The sequence below is a fragment of the Myotis nattereri genome, assembly GCF_964212035.1.
Source record: "Myotis nattereri genome assembly, chromosome: 15".
Taxonomy (NCBI): domain Eukaryota; kingdom Metazoa; phylum Chordata; class Mammalia; order Chiroptera; family Vespertilionidae; genus Myotis; species Myotis nattereri.
Genome location: NC_138090.1, coordinates 50,712,342 through 50,733,193, shown reverse-complemented (window position 1 = coordinate 50,733,193; position 20,852 = coordinate 50,712,342). Strand labels below are relative to the sequence as shown.

Sequence of the window (20,852 nt, the reverse complement as noted above, 5' to 3'; positions counted from 1 at the left end):
CTTCTTCCCTGTTCTCTCTGCTTCTCGCTCAGCTTTTCCACTCCGACCCCTCCCCGCATCTCTCTCTGTGCCTCCCACCCCGTCTTGTCTCTGTCCATCTGCCTCCCCTGTCCCCGTCCCTCTCAGCTCTGCCTCTCCCACTTCTCTCTGGGCCTGTATTTGTCTTAGCTCTTTCCCCTGTCTCTCCACCTTCAGGTACATTTCCAGCCTCTGTCCCTCCCTCTCGCAGCCCCTCCCAGCGCCTTCCTCAGAGCCCCTCCACCCTCACCCCATCCGCCCTGCCCTGGGGTCCCTTCCCTGGATCCCTTCCAGATCCTAACACCTTTATGGGGCGGGCAGGTTCACATGAGCAATTGTGGCTGCTTTTCTGGCCAGAGAGGGAGGGAGGAGATGGTACCTGGGAGTCTTGGAATGGGAACTAAGCAATTAATAAAATGTTAGGAGAAGGGCGGGAGGGAGGAGGGGAGGGGGGAAGCTGGGCAGGGCCAACTGCCCAGACCAGGGATAAAAGGGATCTACAGAATGACTGGGAGGTGAGACACCATCCCCACTTCCTCCTCCCAGGAAGACATCAAGACCGGACGTGCTCCTTGGTCAGCATCCTCCCTTCAAGTCGCCAAGGACCCGGGATCCATGTCTCTAAGGGTCTTGGTCTCCGTGTGAGAGGCTCTCGCTGTCTCTGGCCCTCGGCCTCTGGGCCTGACGCAGCCTCCTTCTCTCTCACTTTCTCTCTGGTTTTTTGCCAGAACCCAAACCCCCGGTCCCCAGAATGCTCCTCCTGCTGACCGCACTTCAGATCTGGGCTCTAGGTAAGATAAGCCGTGGGGTCCAGGGTAGGAGGTGCTCCGGAGATGCTGAGAAAGGAGGGGCAAAGGGTCCTGGGGGCCAGGATGCTCATGGGTGACCTGGTGAGGCGGGGAGAGGGGGGCTGTAGTTTGGAAATCAAGGCTGAGGGATGGGCTGGAGCCGGGCCTGAGAGCTGACTTGTGGTGACATCGCAGTTTTAGGGCATAGGGTGCTCCCAAATGCTGGTGGGGGTGATGATGGGGTGGCAGGGATGTGGTGTAGAGAATGAAGTGGGTGTGGGGAGAGATCGTGGGACCCGGGGGGCCACATGGAGTGGGGAGTTTGGGGATGGGACAGGGAGCTCATTGAATGTTCTAGGGGAGGACTGAGGGGCTTATTGAGATCGAAAGTGTCTGTGGGAGAATGCCGTTGAGGGCAGGAGACATAGCAAGGCCCTGGGTGAGATCACGGGGAGGGGGTCAGTAAGCTCCCTATTGCGTTGGAGCAGACATGGAGGCCCTGTGGGTGGGGCTGACCGAGGCGGTGGGTCAAGGGTTAAGCAAAGAAAGTGGGGAGGTTGGGTCCTGGAGATCCTCGACTGCTGGGCACTGGAGGGCATGTGCTCACCTGCTCTTCCCACCCAACCCCTGCCTGTTCCTAGCCGGGGCCCAGAGCCAAGAGGATGAGAACAAAATAATCGGTGGCTACTCCTGCATCCAGCACTCCCAGCCATGGCAGGCAGCCCTGCTGGCCGGCCTCACCCGTCGCTTGCATTGCGGAGGGGTCCTGCTGTCAGAACACTGGGCCATCACCGCCGCCCACTGCTCCCGCCCGTGAGTGGCGCCCTCCCCTATGCTTATGCCAAGTGGCCTCCAGTTTGGAGGCCCAGAGCTCAGCCAAGAACCCTGGACCCCTGTGCAGAGCCCAACGGAGCAGCTGGGTCCAGGTTTGGGGTCTAGACAAGAGCCTAGAACCACAGACACAGCTCCCCGTATGGAATCCAGCCACGCACCTTGAACTCGGTTTAGATTCTGAGAACAGATGGAGAGTTTAGAACCCCCCCCCCCATACGCCAGCTTGGAGGCCCCCCACAGAACCTAGAACTGACTGCGTAACCTCAAGATCCCTACGGAGGCCGGGGCCCACATAGAGACCAAGATTAGGAGCCCATTCTACATGGGTTGGTTGAATTTGGGGCACAATCTACCTTTAGGAACCCAGGGCCCCCTCTCAGACAGAACACTGCCTAGGTAGAATCCAGAGCCTGGTTCAGGACCTGCAATCCAGCCATAAATTCGGACCCCCACGTAGAGCTGGGACATACAGCTCAGAGAGTAGGGTAGAAGCAGGGCCGGGAGCCCATTCTAGATCCAATGTTTAGTAGCCCAGAGTCTACAGCTCCTCGTTGAGCAGCCTAGAACCCAGACCCCAATCCAGTGTCTAGATCCCAGAATTCAGACGGTCATCCGAAGCCCCACGCAGAACTCATCACCCCTCTAAGCTTCTGCACCTAAACCTAGCACCCAGGCCTCCAATGAGAGCTCTCCGTCCAACCGCCTACCAACCAGGTCCAATGCCATAAACGGAAGTTCCCTTTAGAACAGTGGTTCTCAACCTGTGGGTCGCGACCTCCTTTGGGGGTCGAGCGACCCTTTCACAGGGGTCGCCTAAGACCATCGGAAAACACATATATAATTGCATATTGTTTTTGTGATGAATCACTATGCTTTCATTATGTTCAATATGTAACAATGAAATTGGGGGTCACCACAACATGAGGAGCTGGATGAAAGGGTCGCGGCGTTAGGAAGGTTGAGAACCACTGCTTTAGAACCTAGAGGGCAGAACTCAGCCCAGAATGCAAACCAGCGTCTAGACACGTGGGTCCGGGAGCTCATTCTAGAACCCAGAGCCCAACGGGAGGCCAAGGGCTCAGACCACAGTCAAGAACCAAGAGCCCAGACAAACCAGTGATTCGACGTGAACAGCCCAGCCCAGAATCAAGACCTCAGACCGATGTTTAGAACCCTAAGCCCAACGGCAGCGCAAAGCTCCACCCACTGTCCAAAGCCAGAGCTGAAGCAAGAACCAAAACTCAACCTAGAAACTAGAGCTCATATCAACGTCCAAAATCTACAGCTTGGGTATTTTTTTTTTAAATTGATTTCAGAGAGGAAGGGAGAAGGAGAGAGAGATAGACACATCAATGATGAGAGAGAATCATTGATCGGCTGCCTCCCGCATGTCCCCCTACTGGGGATCGAGCCCACAACCCGGGCATGTGCCCTCGACTGGAATTGAACCCAGGACCCTTCAGTCCACAGGCCCATGCTCTATCCACTGAGCCAAACCAGCCAGGGCCACAGCTCGGGTCTTAATCTATCAGTCCGTACAGCATCCTCCCCCTGCCCCAAAACTGAAAACTCAAATCAACATCTAGAACCCAGATGCAAGCCATCCTGCAGAGCTCAAAACAGACCCCTCAGCCTGCCCGACCAGTGTCTAGAACGGGTGCCACAACCCACACTCCATCTAGAACCCCAGTCCCAGCTTAGAGTCCACAATTCCAAAGGTCGGGAACCCAGAGGCCAGGCGAGAACGGGGAGGGAGGCTCCCTGGAGCCTATTCCAGAATATCGATTCAGATTTAGAGCCTGGAGCCGTAGCCCCGAGTCTGGCGTAGACCACAGAGCGGAGAACCTGGCCCCGGCCAAGAACTCCCACCCATCGCCTTACCTCCCCCAGCCAGAAGCCAGAGCACAGCTCAGGGGAGGAGGAGGGGGCGGACGGGCCTGGGCAGAGAAAGGATACCCAGCAAATGCCCAGTCCCCAGGCAGAGGGAGCAGGGCTGGCGCGTGGGGCGGGGTCCCCGGGTCCGATCGTGAGCAGCGCTCCTCTCGCGGGTCCTGGGCCAGGATCCTTCGGGTCGCGCTGGGCAAGCACAACCTGAAGAGGCGGGAGCCCACCCAGCAGGTGCTGCGCGTGGCCCGCCAGGTGCCACATCCCCAGTACAACCCCCGGACCCACGACAACGACCTGATGCTGCTGCGGCTGGAGCGGCCGGCTCGGATGGGAAGCGCGGTGAGGCCCATCGCTGTGGCCAGGACCTGCGCCAGCCCACAGACACCCTGCCACGTGTCCGGCTGGGGCACCACGTCCAGCCCCATCGGTGAGGACTCCTGCCCCCTGGAAAGGAGCGAGCTGGGGGCTGGGGGCGGTGGGTCCCCACATTCCAGGGTGCCTGGTGGAAGGTAGACCCCAAGTTCCTGACCACTCAGTGCCTCCCCAGCCAGGTACCCCAACGCTCTGCAGTGCGTAAACATCAGCATCACCTCTCGTCAGCAATGTCAGCAGGCCTACCCCGGTGCCATCACCGCCGGCATGGTCTGCGCGGGAATCCCGGAAGGCGGGAAGGACTCTTGTCAGGTAGGTGAGGCCCAGGGTGAGAGCCCGAGGAAGTTGGGGGGACGGGGGTAGGGGGGCGGGGCTCGGGGGCCGGGACTTCAATGCAAAAGGACCTCAGGAGCATCCAAGGCCTTGAGCGATTGGAATCGCCGGGCGGCCGCCCAGCTGTGAGCTGTGGGCATGGACCTAATCCCTCTGCGCCTGGGTGTCCTCCTCTGTCCAGCGGAGGCAGCGCCGCTCAGAGCAGTTGGCGGATCAGACGAGATGGTCCGTGGAAAGAGCGCCGAGCGGTGCCTGCACGGGGCTCTGATCGCTGCTGTCCTTGTCCTGACTGTGCACCTGGGAATCTGTGCTCGGGCCTCCGGGCATCTTACTCCATCCCCGGGAGATGGCTCCAGAGTCAGGGGGAGAGGGGGGTGTGTGTGATGAGCCACATACAGTTTTCTAGAGACACAGCTAAGACGAAGGGGGGCTCCGTGAGGCCCCGAGACAGCAGGGACGAAAGAGGGAAGGAAGGGGCCCAACCCTGGGGCTGATGTCTGCAGTCTTTCCACCCCACCCCCCACCCCCCACCCTCCCAGGTACCAGCCATGTGCCTCCCCATCTCCGCCTTTTGGCTTCTCTATGCACATGGCTCTGTCCATCCGCTCACGGGTGTCTCCATTGGGGTCTGTCCCCCTCAGGGAGACTCCGGAGGACCCCTGGTGTGCAACGGGAAACTCCAGGGCCTGGTGTCCTGGGGGATGGAGCGCTGTGCCCTGCCTGGCTACCCCGGAGTCTACACCAACCTCTGCGAGTACTACGACTGGATCCAGCAAACCATTCTGAGCGCGTGATCGCCAGTGTGAGGGAATACGGATGCCCACCTGCTGCCCAGACCTGCTCTCTCCATTCAAGACCAGTGGCTCCTCTCCCAGCCCCAGGAGTCCAGGCCCCCAGCCCTCCTCCCTCAGCCCCAGGAGTCCAGGCCCCCAGCTCCCTCCTCCCTCAGACCCAGGAGTCCAGGCCCCCAGCCCCTCCTCCCTCAGCCCCAGGAGTCCAGGCCCCCAGCTCCCTCCTCCCTCAGACCCAGGAGTCCAGGCCCCCAGCTCCCTCCTCCCTCAGCCCCAGGAGTCCCGGCCCCCAGCCCCTCCTCCCTCAGACCCAGGCATTATTCTATTTATTGGGAGTTCAGGCCCCCAGCATCCTGGTCCTAACCCCTGGCTCAGAACTTCCCTCTCCCAGAGGATCCCTCAGATGTTCTCTCCCCACCCCCATAGCATCATCACCCTTAGACACAGAGGCGAGAGCATGAAGGCACCAAACTTGGCAGCATATTCCGAAGAAGACAGTTTTCAAAACGCTTAGCGTCTCTGTAAACCAGACGAATAATAATAAAAATGGAATAATCCTAGATTCCGTTCATTCGTTCATGCAATTCATCCAACATAGATGCACACAGCAGCTCCCCTGTGCACAGCGAGGCCGTGTCTGACGGGCTGAATGGGTCACCTGTGGTCCCTGGGTGTCCCCTGGGGGTCTACCACATCCCCCTCCACTGGGATGGTGTGAAGAAGGAGCCCCCCACCCCCAGCGCTGCAGTGTCACCCTGAGCAGGACCGACCCTCCCTGGCCTCTGGGCTGGGTCCTGTGAGCGGGGACTGCTGAGGGCCAGGGCAGGGAGGGCAAAGACGTACTGTGTTTCCTGGAAAACCCTATGCAAATGAGCAGTCTTTTTCCTAATCAGATCTCAGGTGAAGAGAGTCGAGTTAATCACACTTTGAAGTTCAAGTCCTGGCAGGGCCCGGCTCTCAGCAGCTGTACTGGTGTATTTCCACCTGTCATCCTGGCCTAGGTCTCCTCCCTCCCCAGCGGCACCGACGCAGATGGCCTCAGATGCCAGTGCACTGCTGCTTCTAACTTACAGGAAACCATCGCGTTATGAATTTCATCTTCTTTCTTACTTTCATTCATCGACAGCTATTTTGGGGGGCACCTACTATGCGCCAGACATTATTCTATTTAGTGTGCCCCTACTGTGTACCAGGCACTGGTCTACTGATTAGGCACCAACTGTGTACCAGGCACTGATCTACTGACTAGGCACCTACTGTGTACCAGGCATTGATCTACTGATTAGGCACCTACTGTGTACCAGGCATTGATCTACTGACTAGGCACCTACTGTGTACCAGGCACTGGTCTACTGATTAGGCACCAACTGTGTACCAGGCACTGATCTACTGATTAGGCACCTACTGTGTACCAGGCATTGATCTACTGATTAGGCACCTACTGTGTACCAGGCATTGATCTACTGATTAGGCACCTACTGTGTACCAGGCATTGATCTACTGACTAGGCACCTACTGTGTACCAGGCATTGATCTACTGACTAGGCACCTACTGTGTACCAGGCATTGATCTACTGACTAGGCACCTATGTGTGCCAGGCATTGATCTACTGATTAGGCACCTCCTGTATGCTAGAAGGTGGAGCTGTGAATAAGTCAGACAAACCTAAATGCTTCTTCTCACAGAGCTTACCTCCTAGCAGGAGAAGACAGACAAGAAACGAGAAACTTAATTTAAAAGTAAGGTAGAGAGTCCGGGTAAGCAAGAAGGTCAATAAACGTGGGCTGGGCAGCAGGCCCAGTGTGTGCCAGAGCCAGCTCATAACTAGCCCAGAAGAGCCCATTGGCAAATTTTCAGGAATTTTGAGAGCGGGTTGCTAAACACAGCCATTGTTAAAAATTAAATTGCATAAACTTACAATTAAACGAAGGTATATTTAAAACAAAATCCAGTCCGGCCGGAGTGGCTCGGTTGGTTGAGCGTTGTCCTGGGCACCGAAAAGTTGCCAATTCGACTCCCAATCAGGGCACATCCCTGGCTTGTGGGTTCGCCCCCCAGGGACATGTACAAAAGATAACTAATAGATGTTTCTCTCTCTCTCCTTTCCTCTCTCTAAGCCTGTTCTCAGGTGAGGATTAAAAAAATGAAATAAATAAAACTGAAAGGGTGTCTTTAAAAAAACACTCAAAACGAATCCATTCCTAATTATGTTTACCAACATTCATTCTTTGATGTTATTTATGTCTACTACATTACACCTGGTGATAGTGGGCTTCTGAGTATCTTTTTAAAAATATATATATTTTTTTATCGATTTTAGAGAGAAAAGGAGAGGGAGAGAGAGATGGAAACATCAATGATGAGAGAAAATCATTGATCGGCTGCCTCCTGCACGTGCCCCTACTGGGGACCAAGCCCACAACCCGGGCATGTGCCCTGATCGGGAATCAAACTGTGACCTCCTGGTTCATAGGTCGATGCTCAACCACTGAGCCACGCTGGCCGGGCTGAGCATATATTTTTCTGACTCAGTGTCAAGTGACTTTGCAATGGTAGGTTGATACCAACTGAAGGGGCAGTATTTACACTATAGAAATTGGCAAATGGGGCAGATCAGAGAGCTGTTAACCCCTCACCCACACACTACTGGACAGGTCAGCGTGGGAGCAACCTGCTGATCTTGGTGTCTGTCTTCTCATAGTTCTGTGCTGCGGTGGGGGGGGGGGCGGGGGGGGGGCTGCACAGTTCAGAGTGGAACACAGTGTGGCTTCATCAGTGCCCACGTGCTGTGCTGAGGGAACAGCACAGAATCAGAGAGTTCGGAGCTGGCAGCTCTGGGACCTGTGTGACCACAGCAGCTCAGAAGATTTCTGGGAAATGTCCTGGCCAAGTTGCTCAGAGCATCATCCGGATACACTGAGGTTGTGGGTTCGATCCCCAGACAGGGCACACACAGGAATCAATCAGTGAGTGCATAAGTGGGTGGAGCAATCTCTCTCTCTCTCTCTCTCTCTCTCTGTCTCTCTCTCTCTCTCTCTCTCTCAAAATTAATACATTTGCCCTGGCTGGTTTGGCTCAGTGGATAGATCATTGGCTTGTGGACTGAAGGGTCCTGGGTTCATTTCTAGTCAGGGCACAGGCTTGGGTTGCAGGCTCAATCCCCAGTAGGGGGCGTGCAGGAGGCAGCCAATCAATGATTCTCTCTCGTCATTGATGATTCTATCTCCCTCTCCCTCTCCCTTCCTCTCTGAAATCAATTTTTTTTAAAAAAGAATTTATTAAAAAAAATTAATTAAAAATAAAAATTAGCCCTAACCGGTTTGGCTCAGTGGATAGAGTGTCAGCCTGTGGACTCAAGGGTCCCAGGTTCGAGTCTGGTCAAGGGCATGTACCTTGATTGCGGGCACATCCCCAGCAGGGAGTGTGCAGGAGGCAGCTGATCGATGTTTCTCTCTCATCGATGTTTCTGACTCTCTATCCTTCTCCCTTCCTCTCTGTAAAAAAAAAAAATCAATAAGATATATTTAAAAAATAAATGAAATAAAATTAATAAATTTATTTGAATTTAAAAGAAAAAAAGACTGCTGAGCAATGGAGGCTGCACCTTCTGTCGAGGTCACACACACACACACACACACACACACACACACACACACACACTGTGGCCAAACCAGCTCTGTGAGGGCAGGGAAGGTAAGCAGCTGTGTGGCTGGGTCGCGTCAGGCCTGGGTGAGACAAGGATACAGCCCTGTTGTAATTCTTGGCCTGCCTCCTTCCATAAAGCTAAGTAAACATACCTCAAAGATTACTCTAATCTGATTTCCAACCCATACTCCCAGCTGTGGTGGTTGAGTACCATCTTTTATTGCTTCTCACAGGCACATTTCTTTCACATTTTTAACGTTTCTGAAATTGGGAGGGCAGCCCTGGGCACCAAAGGGTCTTGGGTTTGATATCTGATTAAGGGCATATACCTGGTTTGCAGGTTCAATCTCTGGTCCTGGTCCTGGTCGAGGTATGTGTGGGAGGCAACCAACCCATCTCTCTCCTCCTCCTCCTCTTTCTTCTTCTTCTTCTTCTTCTTCTTCTTCTTCTTCTTCTTCTTCTTCTTCCTCCTCCTCCTCCTCCTCCTCCCTCCCTCCCTCCCTCCCTCCCTCCTTCCCTTCATCTCTCCCTAAAAATCAATGGGGCCCAGCTGGTGTGGCTCAGTGGTTGAGTGTCGACCTAGGAACCAGGAGGTCATGGTTCGATTCCTGGTCAGGACACATGCCCGGGTTGCGGGTTCAATCCCTAGTGCAGGGCGTGCAGAAAGCAGTCAATCTATGAGGCTCCTTTCTCATTGATTTTTCTATCTCTCTATCCCTCTTCCCTCCTCCCTCTCAAAAAAATCAATAAAAACATACTTTTAAAAAAATCAATGGGAAAAATAACCTCTGGTGAGGATTAACAAAAAAAACCCAAACACCTAAAAAGTAATAATAATGCGGGGGCATATTACAGCTGATAGTGTCAGCATAATGTCATAATTTAATTGTCACCCCCCCTTTTTAAAAAATTCTCATCCAAGGATATTTTTTCCATTGCTTTTTAGAGAAGTGGGAGGGAGGGAGGGAGGGAGGGAGAGAGGGAGGGAGGGAGAGAGAGAAAGAGAAAAGCATTGATGTGAGAGAGACACAACAATTGGTTGCCAGGGATTGGGAACTGAATCTGCAACCCAGATATGTGCTCTTGACCGGGGATTGAACCAGAGATCCTCTGGTGCTTGGGGACTGACGCTCTAACCACTGAACTACCACCCAGGGCAATCACCCCTCTTTTCTTTCTTACTGGTATCCTCTTATATAATAAAAGGCTAATATGCAAATAAAAAAAAAAGGCAGAATGACTGGTTGCTATGAGGTGCACTGACCACCAGGGGGCACACACTCAACGCAGGAGCTGCCCCCTGGTGGTCAGTGCACTCCCATAGGGGGAGTGCCGCTCAGCCAGAAGCTCTGAGTCTGGCTCACAGCTGGTGAGTGCTCAGTGGGCACATCCCCAGCAGGGAGTGTGCAGGAGGCAGCTGATCGATGTTTCTCTCTCATCGATGTTTCTGACTCTCTATCCTTCTCCCTTCCTCTCTGTAAAAAAAAAAATCAATAAAATATATTAAAAAAATAAATGAAATAAAATTAATAAATTTATTTGAATTTAAAAGAAAAAAAGACTGCTGAGCAATGGAGGCTGCACCTTCTGTCGAGGTCACACACACACACACACACACACACACTGTGGCCAAACCAGCTCTGTGAGGGCAGGGAAGGTAAGCAGCTGTGTGGCTGGGTCGCGTCAGGCCTGGGTGAGACGAGGATGTTGGACTGACGGCTTATGGGCTGAAGCCATCAGTCGGACATCTCCCGAGCGCTCCAGGACTGTGAGATGGCGCAGGCTGGGCTGAGGGACACCCACTCCCCCGCCAGTGCACCAGGCCTCTAGTATGAAATAATAAAGCAAATACAATCCACAGCATGATGGCAACAGAGGGGGCTCTAAGACAAGGAACCTCTCAGGATGATCTGATCACACATTCTGAACTGGGCAGGTCACGGTGGGTGGTTAACCCCAGGCACACAACCTCTTTAGTGAAAGGTTTCAAGCCAGCCTTTGCCATTGTTCTTCTGAGTCTAGACTAACACAGGCACACACTCCGGTGCCCACTTTCCTTCCTCCCACCTCCGTGCGATCTTCCTCAGTTCCCTGCTTACGTAATTCCGAATGCGTAAGAGAGACCCCAGAACGTTTATTCTCCGAAGCATCTGAGATCTCACTCCCCAGCATGTGTCTTCAGTTTGGCTCAAATAAAGGCTTACCAAAAAAAAAAAAAATACTTGCAGGTTTGGATGCTTCTTATGTCGACAGCCTTTTATGTTGACAGCCTTTTAGAGTTAATGAAAGAGGGTGGGAAGGAAAGTGCGTGGGTGAGGAGCCAGGCGGACGTATTAACGAGGTGATCTCATCCCACCACACAGTGTTAATCTACCCGTGTTGCCCTTGGCTCGGCTAGTTTATTGCTTCTAACTGTCTTCGCAGCCTGTGTGGTCCAACGTGGTAGCCACTGGCCACTTGTGGTCATTTTTATTTACTTATTCTTTTTATTTTTTAATCCTCACCTGAGGATATGTTTTTATTGATTTTAGAGAGAAAGGAAAGGAGAAGAGAGAAGGGGGAGAGAAAGAGAGAGAGAGAGAAACATCGATGTGGGAGGGAAGCATTAATTGGCTGCCTCCTGTATGCACCCCAAGTGGGGATCGAACCCTCAACCTGGGCATGTGCCCTGACCCGGAATCAAACCCATGACTGTTTGGTGTATGGGAGGACGCGCCAACTGACTGAGCCACACCAGCCAGGGCACTTGGCGTTTTTAAATGAAGCTTAGCTGAATTTTTTAAAAAATATATTTTATTGCTTTTTTTACAGAGAGGAAGGGAGAGGGATAGAGAGTTAGAAACATTGATCAGCTGCCTCCTGCACACCCCCTACTGGGGATGTGCCTGCAGCCAAGGTACATGCCCTTGACCGGAATCGAACCTGGGACCCTTCAGTCTGCAGGCCAATGCCCTATCCACTGAGCCAAACCGGTCAGGGCCAGCTTAGCTGAATTTAACACGTGTGGGATTTCCATTCCTTCGTCTCACGGCCACATTTTGGTGATCGATAACCGTGTGTGGCTCACGGCAGCCAAATTGGGTGGTGCCAATACATAAAGTATTTGCATATCGGACGAAGAATGTTCTACTGGACGGACTATATCCTGCACCCTTGCTTCTCAGAGTGTGGCCCCAAGAACAGCCGAAGCGTAATCACCTGAAGCTTATTCGAGGTTGAGTCTCGGACCCCCAGCCCAGACCCGCTAAACCAGAGTCTGCATTTCATCACGGTCCCCGGAAGACAGTGCCTAGGAAAGTTCGAGAAGCACCACCCCACGGTGCCAACGTAAGAAACACCCAGACCCTGTAGAGAATTCTTGTAAGCCTTTCTCTGAGCCAAGCTGACGACATATGCTGGGGAGCAAGATCTCAAATGCTTTGGGGAATGACAGTTTTGCAGCTGTGTGTGTGTGTGTGTGTGTGTGTGTGTGTGTGTGTGTGTGTGTCTGAGGTTCAGGAGGGTGCGAAGGAAGATTACATGAAGGTCGGATCACAGGAGAGCTAAGGAGATTAAGTGTTCTCTCTCTGGAGGGTGGTTACGCCTTCCAGGGGTGTCACTTATGGCGTCTCAAAAAGGTGTGTTAACCTAGATGCACAAGAACAATGGCTGGTTTCACAACTTTTCACTAAAGCGGTAAGAAAAAAAAAAAGTGTGTGTGTGAGTGGGGGGTGGGGGGCGGACAAAAAAAATTAGAAATTAAAAAAAGATGCCCTGGTTGGGTCAGACCGTTTGGTTAGAGTGTCGTCCCAAAACACCAAGGTTGTAGGTTCGATCTCCAGTCAGGGCACGTACAAGAAGAAACCAATGAACGCGTCAATAAGAGAGGAACAACAAATCGAGGTTCAGTCTCTCTCAAATCAATAAAAATAAATAAATACCTAGAAGAAGAAGAAAAAAACAACAACAAATAAAGAAGTGAGAGGCCCAGGTGTGACTCCCCACCATGCCCTGCCCGGTTAGAAAATGGTAATTTATTTCACCATCACTTTTTCAGCCACCATGTGAATGACTCAATCCCCCAGTGATGGGCACACCTAGGTTCCCTCCACTACCCAAGCCATGGCGCAATGACTATTTGGGGCGTTGAGCATAAACAGCCGTCAACTTGGTATTCGCTGGACGAAAAGGGTTTATTCAGGGAGAAAAAAAAAAAACACAAAAAAAACACCCTACAATCCGGTACAGTATGTGCAACCATGGCCAGACACGTGGAAGTTCGTGCCAGGACAAAGATGGAGGAAGTCCTTTGTACAGGGGGGAAAAAGCTAAGGGAAGGGGTGGTTACCACCTTAGAGCCACATTGGAAATAGAATGGTTCCTGTAGGGCTCTCTCTACAACACGGGGCATGAGAGCTCCCCCTACAGGCCCTCCCGATTCCTGTCTAGGGTAAGGTCCCTGTCCTACATTTTGACAGAGAGGATAGGATGCCCCTTATGTACCTACAGGAGACGTCTCTGGAATATAGGAGCAGGACTAATGGACCAAACGGCCCATTCTTAATCCGTCTCACCAAATGCCAGCAGGTTTTTGTCCAGATAAAGATTCCTGTCTCCCGCCCCAGCCGATTTGGCTCAGTGGATACAGCGTCAGCCTGTGGACTGAAGGGCCCCAGGTTCGATTCCGATCATGGGCACATGCCAGGGGTTGCAGGGTCCATGCCCATTAGGGGGTGTGCAGGAGGCAGTCGATCAATGATTCTCTCTCATCATTGATGTTTCTATCTCTCTCTCCCTCTCCCATCCTCTCTGAAATCAATAAAAAAACATATTAAAAAAAAAGATTCCTTTCTCCCCACACCCTCAATCATGCCACTAGTTCATTCATTCATTCATTCATTCATTCATTCATTCATCAAATATCCATTGAATCCTATTCTATGCTGGGTACTGAGAAGTCACTTCCAGGGGAGAGGCAGACAAAGAAACAAATGAATAAGTAAAACAGAAGGTATTACAGATGGGAGTCAGCCCTGGAGACGAAGGTTCCAGTGTGGTGTGCTTTTTGTTTTGTTTTTTTTTTCATTGTCACACAAACACTTCCCACCTGCCGATGGGACTCCAATGATCCCATTAACAGATGAATCCCCTTTGTCAGTTACAGCTGACATTCATCATTACTTTATATTCCTTTCAGGTGTACAGCATAGTGGTTAAACAATTATATAATTTACAAAGTGATCCCCCTCTTAAGTCTTGTACCCACCTGGCACCATCTATAGTTAATACAATATTATTGACTACTAGAGGCCCGGTGCACAAAATCTGTGCACGGGTAGGGTCCCTAGGCCTGGCCGGCGAACAGGGCCCATGGGGCCTTCCTTCATTCCACGCCGCCCCCTGGTGGTCAGTGCCCATCATAGTGAGGGATCGAACTTTTGGTTGAACTCCCTAGAGCACACTTTGCATATTAGCCTTTTATATATAGATAGATATTCCCTGTGCTATATTTTACCAGTACATCCCTGAGGGCTGTGATGCTAAGCCACGAAGGGTTGTTAACTCAGCGGGCCTGGGCTGTCCAAGTCCTGCACATTACATAGAAAGAGAGCTCTGGCCTTTGCCTGGCTCCTTGGAGATAACCACGGAGCCTCTGAATTATCCTGTTTCTGTTTGGTCCAGGGCACGGGACCATGTCGGAGAGTCTATGCTAACACGGCGGTGACTTCCGGTGGAGTCCTCAGAGCACGTCGTATCCGTTTCATCTCAGGAGGACCCAGAGATGAAGGTCAGCCACAAAAGCAGACAGCCATGCCTACATGACCAACACCCAATAAAATACCTAGACACCAAAGCTCAGGTGAGCTCCCCCGGTAGACAGCCCTCTGTATGTGCTGCCAAACATCATTGCAGTGGGGATTAGGGGCGATCTGCATGACCACAGCCGGAAAGAACACCGGGAGGCTCATGCCTGGCCCCTCCTGGTCTCTGCCTTGTGTGCTGTGTTGCTTTGTGCATGTTCATCTATAGCCTTTGGCTGCCATTTAACCCAAACCGTGAGCAGAGCCGCTTTTCTGAGTTCTGGGAGTCCTTCTGGGGATTCTCAGAACTCGTCTTGGGCACCCAATTACAGGAGTCAAGGAAGTCTTCGTGGAGAGGATGAGGAGAATAAGAGAAGCCACGTAGACCTCTGGTTTGGGAGAGGGTTCCTAGAGTCAGAACAGGCCTGAGGTGGGAGTATGGCTGGCATGAGAGGGGCAGGAGGAGGGAGGGAGGGAGGGTAGAAGACATCAGAGGACCATCGGGGCCAGATGGTCTAAGTAGAGCCCTGGAGACCACCCTCAGGAAACTTGACTTTCACTCTGAGTGAGGCGGAAGGCATTGCAGGGTTTGGAGAAGTGGAGTGACCTGCCCTGGCTTACTTTTTTTTTTTTTTTTAAAGGTCAGTCTGGCTGCTGTGTCGCAAAGAGAATGTAGGTGGACAAGGACAGAAACAGGGAGACTAGAGAGTGAACATACCTGGTATAGGTGAGAGGGGATGGTGACTGGGAGGGACCAGGTGGCAAGGATGGAAGGTGTTGAGAAATGGGCAGATTCTGGATCTCCTTCGAAGGTGTAGAGCTGACAGGGTTTGGTAACAAAATGGATGTGTGGTAGGAGACAGGGAATTCAAGGGCAAGACTAAGGTTTGGATCAAGGAGTGGAAGGGTGGAGAGACCATCTGCAGAGAAGACCAAGACTGGAAGAGGAGCCTGTGAGAGGAGTGGAGGACAGGAGTTTGGTTTCGAACTTGGAGGAACGCGGAGACACTGAGCAGGCAGTTGGGTGCTAAGCCCCGCGTTCTAGAGCGAGGTCTTGGCCGGAGACACGGATCTGGGAGTCGTCAAACATGTGGATGGTATTTAAAGCCAGATGCGATCATCACCAAGGGACTGAGTATAGGCAGAGGAGAGAAGAGGACCAACCACTGAGTCCCGAGATGCCCCACCACGTAGAGACCGACCGGGGAGATGAGAGCGAACAGCACCAGCCACGGATGAGGACCAGCCAGTGAGTGAGGAGGAAGATCGGGAGGGTGCAGTGTCCCAGAGGCCAAGCGGAGAACCCCTTTGAAGGAACGGGGAGTGATCGGCTTGTTCAACGCAGCTGATAACTCAAGTAAGAGGAACCCTAAAGGGATGGCCACTGGGTTCAGCACCATGGAAGGAATTGGTGCCCTGAACAGGGACACAGTTGGCAGAGCGGTTGGAGGGTGGGGGTGGGGGGTGGGGGCTTAAGAAAGAACAAGAGGAGAGAAATTGCGGCCAGTGAGTGTAGCCAACTCTTTAGAGAAGAATTGCAGTGCAAGGGAGTAAAAATTCGGTGAGGAGAGCATGAAGGTTGGAGAGGTGTATATATATATATATATATATATATATATATATATATATATATATATATATATATAATTTAGAGAGATAGGAGAGAGAGGAGAAACATTGATTGGTTGCCTCCCATACACGCCCTGACCGGGAATGGAACTGGAGCCCCTTTGGGACACTGGATGGTGCTCAACCAGCTGAACCACATCAGCCAGGGCGTTTGGAGAGGTTTTGAAAAATTATTTTAATGGGACATGGGAGAAATGGTAGCATGTCTGTATGCTAGCGGGACAGCTCACTGGTGGGGGGAAGAATCGATGATGTAAACAAGGGAAGAGAGACGTGCTGGCTGGGACGATGCCTTCAAGAAGATGAGAGGGGACGGGAGACTGGGCACAAACGGAGGGGTCTGTCTTCGATGGAGGTGCAGACTGTTCCTCTGTAGACACAGGAGAGGAGGCAGGGGATGTGGGCACGCAGGCAGGCAGGTAGGTGGCAAGGCTGACCTTGCTAGCGTTTGCTATTCCGATGGGTGAAAAGTGATGTTGTCGCCGCCCAGGAAAGATGTGGACTGGGGCCAATGCCTGTGACCCAGGGATCCAGCTCTAACGAATGAATGCATGGCTCTTGACTCCTGGCACATCTCAAGTCTGGTTTTTCTGGGGACATGTCTCTCTCTCTCTCTCTCCCTTATGTCTTTGTGCCTTCTCTCTCTCTCTCTCTCTCTCTCTCTCTCTCTCTCTCCCCCCCCCCTTATGTCTTTGTGCCTTTGTCTCTCTCTCTCTCTCCCTCTGCATTTCCCGACCTCTCCCACCCACTTTGTCTGTCTGTCTCGGTGTATTTATCCCTTTGTCTTGCTTGTATCAGGGCCTCTCCTCTGGGCCTGGTTATGGGGCCAACTTTCTCGCCCCAATCAGCACTTCCAACCAGAACTTCCAGTTCGTGCCTCACAAAGAACCCCATGTTGAAGCCAAGCCAGGGTGGGGCTTCCAGGAACCTCATCTGCCTCCATCTCCTCCAGCTTTACCTATTTAACAAGCACCTGTGTGGCCCTAGGTCCCTATTAGGCGCTTGTGCAAGCACCTTCCAATATTAACTCATTTAACCCTCCTCTGTGAGGTAGGCGCTGCGGACGGTGCCATTGTTCACTGAGGCACAGAAGGTGCTGGTTGCTTGAACTCCAGAGTCGCAGCCCTAAGCCACCAGGAACCCTGCCTCTTTTTCTCGTCTTTCTTTCCCCGGCCCTACTCTCAGAAGCGGGGAAGACCCTGACCTGTGAGACAGTACACCTGGGCTTGGTCCAGTTGATGTGTAACCCACCGTGGGCTCCAGTTGCCTTATCAGTCAAGGGAGGGGGTGGAATGCACCCAACCCTCAGTGGGTCCATGACCTCACATCAACACGAGCCAGCCAGCCTTGGTCCTGGACAATCATAAGCTCAACTATCAACATTGACCTCGTACTCACCCCTCAGAAGATGCCACCCCAGCCACCCCCTCTCCAGGTTCCTTCCAGCCCTTCCTAGGTGAGAAAGGGCCCTTCCGAGATAAGAAAGGTTTTTGTTGGACGCGTGGACCCAGCCACCAGAGGGCACAGGTACCCTGACTTCCCACACGAGCCCAGCACCTCACGTAACCCGGCATCCTCCCTCCTGCCACCCAGACTGAACCCAGCTCTCCTGGGAAAGCATCAACGCGGTATCCACTCCGGCCCCAGCCCTATGGAGTGGGGGAATTCCAAGAGACGGAAGGACAATTGCTTTTCTGTCACCCGGAGAGGAGTTCACAGCTATGTCCCAGCCCACTCCCACCAAAACCCTACCTCAACATAGATGCTCAAGCTCCGTCTTCATCATCCATGGCAATCCATACATAACACCCACTCAAACGCATTTCAACACCTCCCCATCCAAAGCTTCAGTTTCCGCCCCATCCCCAGTCCCAGCCCAACAGGAGGACTCCATCAACAGCCTTATGGCCAGAAACCTCCCAACCACAGCTCAATCCTCTCCCCTACACTGTCGGGCCTACACCAGTGGTCGGCAAACCGCGGCTCGCGAGCCACAATGCGGCTCTTTGGCCCCTTGCATGTGGCTCTTCCACAAAACTGTGGAGGAACACGGAGACATTGAGTAGGCAGTTGGGTGCTAAGCCCCGCGTTCTAGAGCGGGCGCGCACGTACAGTGCGATTGAAACTTCCGTGGCCCATGCGCAGAAGTCGGTTTTCGGCCAGGGCGAGTCTATTTTGAAGAAGTGGCGTTAGAAGAAGTGGGGGGTGGACAGAGAGAGAGGATGAGCGAAAGGAGATGGACGAAACAAGTATATAAGACGAGTGTGGATGGGAGAGTTGGAAGGGGTCGACCTCAGCGAACGTACTGCAATCAGATTGAGGACGTTTTTAGCAAAGGCCAGCTTAGGAGCACCCTAATGAAGCTAATAACAATGTACCTACCTGTATAGTTTAAGTTTAAAAAATTTGGCTCTCAAAAGGAATTTCAATCGTTGTCCTGTTGATATTTGGCTCTGTTGACGAATGAGTTTGCCGACCACTGCCCTACACCAACTCCCCAGCGTCATCTTCACCACACGTCCATCCTTCTCCCCAAATTCACTTGCATTCCCAGTGCTGTCATCGGACCCATCCTAAACATGACCAAGAACTTTTCTCCCTGGTGTAAGGAAACATTGGGAACGACATTGATATTGTGAAGGCGATGGGTGACATCAATGGAAATCTAGAAGGGCCAACTGATTTTGGGGGTCTCTGCTTCTTTTACTGTCTTGGAGCTGCTTTACAACTCGGTAAATTATGGACAGCTGATAGCAATGCAAATAACTCTTGTCCGTAACCACGCAAATGAGTCTTACCAGGTAGAAGTACAATTACCTTCTCCCCACCATGTGGGCTAAGACAGCTTATGTCTATTTATAAATTCATTTCAGCATTCCTTATTGCCTATGGTTCTTTGTAACATCTTGATAGTTTTATCACTTATTAATGAATCAAAATATTAGACATATGTTCAATTTATATATGTAGGAGAGTCATGGTTAGATCTTTTTGAAAAAATTATATTTTAGCCCTGGCTGGTTTGGCTCAGTGGATAGAGCCTCGGCCTGCGGACTGAAGGGTTCCAGGTTCGATTCCGGCCAAGGGCACATGCCAGGGTTGTGGGCTTGATCCCCAGTAGGGGGCGTGCAGGAGGCAGCCGATCAATGATTCTCTCTCATCATTGATGTTTCTATCTCTCTCTCCCTCTCCTTTCCTTCCTGAAATCAATAAAGAAATACATATATTTTTAAAAAATTATATTTTAAGCCCTGGCCAGGTAGCTCAGTTGGTTAGAGGATTGTCACTATACGCCAAGGTTGTGGGTTCAATCCCTGGTCAGGGCACACACAATGAATGCATGAATAAGTGGAGCAGCAAATCAATCTCTCTCTCTCTCTCTCTCTCTCTCTCTCTCTCTCGCTGTCTTCCTTCCCTTCTCTCTCTAAAATCAACAAATAAAAATTGTTAAAAGACACTACATTTGATCCCTATGTCCAAATTTAAACTTTCCCCAATATGGCAGCACCAGTTTTGATGTTAGCACTCATTCAGTCTGGCTCAACCCCTTACCCTTATCCTGACACCACGACCCTCCTCAGACTTCATCTGGCCCCCATCCCTGGCTTCCTTCCAAATTCTGACCCCACCTCGGTTCTCCCTAATCCCTAATCCTGCCTCCTCCACCCCCTAGAATTAACTCTCAGCCCCACCCAGTCACAATTCCAGCAGACTCCTACTCATTCCCCAAACAACCTCTTCCTCCTTCCTCTTCCCTCAGCCCAGCCCCCAGAGCGCTTCCCTCTCCGCGGCCTCCATGCCCGTGGACTCCCTGACCCCGACTGACCCTGCTCCCAAAGGGCCATTGAGCCAAAAGATTGCTTCCCCAGACCCAATCCCGGCCCCCACCCTCATTTAAGGACAGTGGACTATCCATCACCCACCTGAAGAATGAATTCCCTTGCTGTGCCTGAGGGTTGGGGGTGGGGGTGGGAAGGGCAGACGGTAGAATACTTGGGCATCCCTGTGTTTGGGTTAAGGGAAAGGGCTGGAGATGGAGCTGGGGATAGCGTCCGGGCCAAGAACTGAAATCTAGATGCCTTGTTTTGTGATGTTGAGAGATAATTTTGAGATAAAGCTACGATGGCACTGGTTTGAGGGCTAGGCCAAGGGCTGGGTCCTGGTTGGAATTAGGCGGGGAAATGGGAATAGGGTGGAAATAGCCTTCTAGGAGCTGATGTATCTGGAGAGGGTACGCAGGGTTGGCGTGGAGGTTGGAACGCCAGCTATGCGACCAGGAAGGGTCATGGGGATGTGGGGTGGGTTTGGGGAAGGAAGTGATGGGCTTTCTCCTTCCGCCTAGGTGGGTCCTGCCACCTCAGAGTTCACTGTGGGTTCAACTGGGGCTTGGGAGGAGCCAAATCTGGGTCCCAGCTTGTCCCAAAAGCTCCGCCCCAAGCAGAGGGCCAAGCCCAGGCTGGGGGGTGCCTGGCACAGCCTGCTGAGCCATCGGGGGTGGAGAGGGGTAGGCCAGCGACCGGGAAATGCTGAGGGCGCTGGGGGAGGGTGTCAGGGGTTAAAAGGCATGGGTCGGGGCTGAAGTTGGAGGCAGCTGGCTGCAGAAGCTCTCCACCGGGGCCCCTCACCCAGGTAAGTGGCTTGTGCCTGGGGCCGGGGCTGGAGCTTTGGAGGGGAGGGGAGGAGGGGTGCGATGGAAGGGGGAAGAGGGAGCATCGCTGAGTCAGGGAGATGGAGAGAGAGACCTGAGGCTCAGTGAGAGATAGAAATCTGCAGA

General features: G+C 52.4%; 1 protein-coding gene across 1 annotated transcript in view; it reads left to right on the top strand.

The window, feature by feature from the left end:
* Positions 1-769: 769 nt before the first annotated feature.
* Positions 770-20,852, top strand: part of LOC308530664 (uncharacterized protein) — a gene marked incomplete at both ends in the record, with an annotated part of 46,131 nt that continues 26,048 nt past the window's right edge. Inside the window, 5 exons of the mRNA XM_081107360.1 lie at positions 770-809; positions 1,448-1,619; positions 3,701-3,954; positions 4,075-4,211; positions 4,874-5,018. Of these exons, the coding sequence (XP_080963486.1) occupies positions 770-809; positions 1,448-1,619; positions 3,701-3,954; positions 4,075-4,211; positions 4,874-5,018 (748 nt within the window). The remainder of the gene's footprint in view (positions 810-1,447; positions 1,620-3,700; positions 3,955-4,074; positions 4,212-4,873; positions 5,019-20,852) is intronic.